Here is a 5,534-nt window from a genome sequence, read left to right on the forward strand (position 1 = left end):
CCACTTCATTGCTGTTTTTCCCTCACTTCCCCTTATCGGTGACCAGCGTGGTCAGTCCATGTGCTTTTAATATTCTTCTCCAACACCATTATTCAAATGCATCAATTCTTCTGCGGTTTTTCTTATTCCTGATATGGTACTGTAGGTTAAGCACTGGACTGCTAGCTGCAAGGTCAGTGGTTCAAACCCACCAACTACTCCTTGGAAACACTTTACAGCGTTGCTATGAATCAGAACCACACCAAAGGCACTTAACAACAAAACAATAAAAACGTTTTTTAAAGCTAACCAAAGTATTTTGAATAGTTTCCTTGCCTGCTGATGAGCTACCAGATACTACTAATACTGCTTAGTCTCCCAGTTTAAAGTGACTGAGGGATTGACTTCTATGGAAACTGTGTGTGGAACAACTACAGGCAACACAGCTTCAAACAAGTCAAGAAACAAGTTCAGTGCAATATGAAGTAGAATCCGCTAAGATGTGTAGTTAAACCAGATAATCAGATGGTCGTGAAAATATGTGTAGACCAGAATAACAAGTATTGACAGTTCTGTGAAGTTTTTCACAGTAGAAACTGAATATTCTGACTTGTTCTACCACACAGCAGTTCAATAGCTTAGCAGTGTTAGTCTTACTGTGAGATTTTTCAGCTCAAATTTCTGACTTGACAACATTTCTTAATTAATTGAACTTAAATTCAAGGCCAAAACAGTGCTTATTTTGCAAAACTTATATTACAGTGAATTCACTTTGATGACAACCTTACCTTGAACAAGTAATATCAAGTTGTTTCGTACACTTCCTGTATTGTTACACTTAAAACAGAAAGAGCTCAGTCCTTACACAGATTTTCGGTGGATACATTATCGAAGCTCAAACTACAGTTCCAGCAGTGTTTTCAGACATCAATGCAAGTGAAAAAGAAATTTCCATATTTCAAAATTCTGTCAACTGTGCAATTGAGAAGCATCTACCTCATCTCAGTTAAAAGTTGTTCATCTAAAAGGCGAATATCAAGAGAAAAATACAATAGAGTTTTACAAATATCTTCCAAATGATGCATGTGCTCAATTAAAATCTTGTGCTTATAGAGATTGATACCAGTATTCTATAGTAAGTACCTAGTTATGTGAAACGACAAAAATATATAAAATCTCATATAATGTAACTCACCCCTACTGTGGGTCAGCATTAATAGTTGAACATTTACAATCAATTTTGATGACAGGAAACACTACCTTTGAACCCCAATTAAGTGAAATCTTACCTTAAAGAACAATGAGTTACATTCATTCTTGCTGTTGTTGTTAAGTGTTGTTGAATAGGTTCTGACTCACAGTGACCCTGTATAGCACGGGTGGGAAAACTTTTTCTGCAAAATTGGTAACATCATTTACAGGCCATACAACATTATCAACTTAAAAATTAGCCTGCTATATTCGGTCAAACAATTAGCTCACCCCTAATGTGATGGTTGCGGAGTCCTGGTGTGGCGCTGTGGATTAATGAGCCAGACTGCAAAGCCGTTTGAACTGCAAGGTCAGCGGTTCAAGCTCACCAGTTGCTTCTCGGAAACCCTGTATAGGGACACTATGGGTCGGAACCTACTCGACGGCACTTAACAACAACAACAAATGTGATGGCTGGAGTCCTGGTGTGGTTCTGTGGGTTAATGCAATGGATTGCAAAGTCAGTTTGAACTGCAAGGTCAGTGGTTCAAGCTCACCAGTCACTCTTTGGAAACCCTATAAAGGGTTGCGAAGGGTAGGAGTCAACTCAATGGCACTTAACAACAATAACGTGATGGTTGGAGTCCTGGTGTGGCACTGTGGGTTAATACACTGGACTGCACAGTTGGTTTGAATTGCAAGGTCAGTAGTTCAAGCTCACCAGCCGCTCCTAGGAAACCCTGTACCAGGTTCGTATGAGTCAGAACTCAACATTACAGTACTTAACAACAACAATGTGATGGTTGGAACTACGGTTGCCTTGGCAGGGCCAGGCCAAATGATTTTGAGGGTCTTATATGACCCACGGGCCAACGTTCCCCAGTGCTGCTGTATAGGGTTTCTGAGGAGCAGATGGTGAGTTCAAACCACTGAACTTGCAATTCAAACTGACCTTGCAGTCTAGTGCTTATCTAGTGCCACACTAGGACTACATTATTCTCCTTAGTAAACAACTTTTACAAAGAAATATACTCAATTGTTATTATATCTTTAATTTTATTAATTTTAAAAAAACTGTGGAAATTTGTTTTTTCTCTGGCTATATACTGGAGTCCTGGTGTGGCACTGTAGGATAAGCACTAGACTGATAACAGGCAACGTCAATGGTTCAAGCTGGCCCATTGCCCCTTGGAAACCTTGTGACACATAACAATAACATATACTGTATTTATCTAGTAGTCTTGATTTTTCCTTTTGACTTACAAATCCCAAAATACTTACTAACTGCCCTTTTACAGGAAAATGTCACAAACCTCTGGTATAAAGAAATGATGTCCAGAGTGAACTTTTTCCTGTCATTTTATTTGGCAGCATCGATATTTTTGCTTATTTGGCTAGTTGGATGATTAGTTTTAAAATGGTTATTCCTCACAACAAAAAATTGGATCCCTTGGTTCTTACTCTTATAGGAGAACTTTTTTTCTTGCTTACCATTTTCAGGTAGTTTTATATTGAAACTGTTTAGAATGACCTCACTTCTTAATTCTTCTTTGATGTACGCTTGACCAGCCCCTGTAGGTGTGTCTAGTTAACACATTGCTATGGGTTGTTATTGACTTAACTCCCAAAGCAATCAATGTAGATTATATTTCAGTAGGGTATAGATGTATCCCATTTTACTGAAAATCCTTATGTTGAATCATTGTTAATATAAGAACAAGTATGTTTTGTTAATTTTATGTATCTCTACCTATCGAACGACAAGGTCAGCAGTTCAAAACTACCAGCTGTTCTGCGGGAGAAAGATGAGGCTTTCTGCTCCCATAAAGATTTACAGCCTCGGAAACCCTGTACAGGGTCGCTATGAGTCGGAACTGACTCCACAGCACATAACAACAACTACTGCCTATTTGAATAGGTCATTTCCAATATTTCAAGGCATGCATTCCTTCATGAAAAATTAGTTAAGTTGCATAAAAGTAGAAAGCGGGAAAAACACCCCTGCATCACTGAAGAGAGCCTCCAGAAGTCTTTGAGTCCTGCCTCTACGTTGTCCCACAGGGTTGCCATGAGTCAGAATCGACTTGATGGCAGTAGGTTTTTCTTGTGTATTTCAAGTGAGTGCTAGATATTTTATGTGTACCTGTCTCAGTCCAACAAGTGATATTTTTTCTTTAAAGGGAAATTTGAGAATGGTGTTGCAGAAGGAATGGTGGATCCGAATCTAAACCCCATTTCAGCTTTTCGACTTTCAGTTATTCATAACTCTGCTGTTTGGGCTATTCTTAATGAGGTAAGACAGTGTGTTGAATGAAAGACATGCCTGAGATAACTACAGTGTTTGTAATGTTTTTATCCAGTGGTCTAGATCTTTTTGGAATGGAGAATTTACTGCTTTCTCACTTTTCATTCTTTTCTGTTTCAGATTCATATTAAAAAACTCACCAACTAATCATCTAAGAAACCAGTACATTTTTTCCTGTGAATTTGTTAAATATAGTTACGCATGTTTGTTTTTTTTGACTTGAACACTACCTCTTGTGAAATCTACTGTAGATAAGAAGATTGTCATTTCCACTTGGAAAGTGAATCTCCCGTGGATAATTGTATTCATTTGAACCTAAGCTGTCCTCCAATTTTAACTTGACTCAAACATTTTACAGTTATGGCAGCCTGTTAATATGACTTGTACTATTTTGGTATTATACTAATACATAAGAGTTGTACATATTGTTACATTCCTTAAATTTGGGGAAAAAATTAAGGTTAAATACATTTTATGAAGGGGGTACTTTTGAAGTTCATTTATTTTACTATTATAGACCCTCTTTTCTGGATTTTCAGGGATTATATATATAAAGCTATAAATATACATAAAATGTTATGGAGTTAATTTATTAGAAACACTTAAGAAGTACATATTTTTGTGCAGTAAATTTTTGAATCGATGCTTTTTTTGAAAACCAGTTAACCTTGCTTTTTTAAGTTCTTTCTATATTTTTTTTTGGAAATGCAAACATTACAACTTAATGCCATTTTTCAAATGCACTGCCATTTAAGAATGATTCTAGATTGATTTCCTAACTGAAGTACTTTTATAAATCAGTGATTCTGAACAAAATGTTTTCAGAGGCATTTGTCATTCCTTATAAGCCAAGATTTTAAAGACCCATGTCATTCTTGAGGGTTATTCTGCCATACTGTGTATGGTGGATAACCACCAAAAACCGGTCTAATACATTTCGGTGTACAGGTGTGATGCATTCAGACTTCATTAGACTTCACTCATCATGTTTCCCTCTGTGATGTAAAATGACAAAACCCTCTCCCCTTTTTAATCTTTAATCATGAATTAGATGCATTCTCTCTTTTCTTGCTGGTTCTTTTATACCTGCACTCATGAGTCTGAAAAATGTTTTCTAGGCAATGCTGTTTGTTGTATGAGTCATAAGATAACTAGTATACTTTTAAAGAAAAATAAAGTTGTAATATTGGTTTTTGGTGAAAGATATTGTAGCAATTGTATGTTTTCCAAAATAATGATTCCATCCCATTATGGGCTTATAAGCAAACCTCATGTCTGAAGAGAGTATTTATTACTCTTAATCCTGCAATCACAAATAATAGTAGTAGTATTATAAGCAAAGCATATGAGGGAGCTTCAAAAAAATTCATGGAAAGATGCCATTATCTTTTAATTCCATGTTTCCACAAAATTTTTGAAGCCCTCATATTATCAGCCTCAGCAATCAGAGATCTTTACAAAAGTTTTGGGTTTTTTTAATTATGAATTATCAATGTTTGAGCTTCCCAGCTTAGTGTATGTTGACATATTGGCGTACCTCAGTGTGTTCTGGCTGGTTTCAGCGGGCTGCCTTCAGCCTGGAGGCTCTTCATCTAGTTACGCAGTGCACTCGACCAGTGGCACCAAACGACACCATTTCTGGTGCAATGCTAAGAAGGGCAGAAAATTCGTAAACCGTGGGACAGGTCAGTTCTTTCCTTTTTACTCTGAATTGTAATCATTTGTACTTTCTTGGTTAAAACTCACACACTGCCATAAAGGATTTCTGTCAATCAAAATCCAGTTAACAATTGGGGGTTTTTCATTTCCTTACTTTTGTATTTTTTATTCTCTTCAAACAAGCCAATTTCATTTGAAAAGAAAAATAATCTTTTGGCATCAACATAGCATACTAGTAATGGTGGTGAGCTGTGGAATCGGTCTCAACTCTTCGCGGCCCTGTACAGGGTTTCCAAGGCTGTTAAATCTTTATGGGAGCAGAAAGCCTCATCCTTCACCTGTGGAGCTACAGGTAAATTCAAACTACTGACCTTACAGTTAGCCGCCCAGCTTGTAATTC

At 37.0% G+C, this 5,534-nt stretch overlaps 1 protein-coding gene across 1 annotated transcript in view; it reads left to right on the plus strand.

Annotated features, from left to right (window-relative positions):
* Positions 1-3,622, plus strand: part of MGAT4A (mannosyl (alpha-1,3-)-glycoprotein beta-1,4-N-acetylglucosaminyltransferase, isozyme A) — a 125,920-nt gene extending 122,298 nt beyond the window's left edge. Inside the window, 2 exon segments of the mRNA XM_006870752.1 lie at positions 3,351-3,463; positions 3,596-3,622. Of these exon segments, the coding sequence (XP_006870814.1) occupies positions 3,351-3,463; positions 3,596-3,622 (140 nt within the window).
* The last annotated feature ends 1,912 nt before the right edge of the window (positions 3,623-5,534 follow it).

Source organism: Chrysochloris asiatica, unplaced genomic scaffold (assembly GCF_000296735.1).
Source record: "Chrysochloris asiatica unplaced genomic scaffold, ChrAsi1.0 scaffold00150, whole genome shotgun sequence".
NCBI lineage: Eukaryota > Metazoa > Chordata > Mammalia > Afrosoricida > Chrysochloridae > Chrysochloris > Chrysochloris asiatica.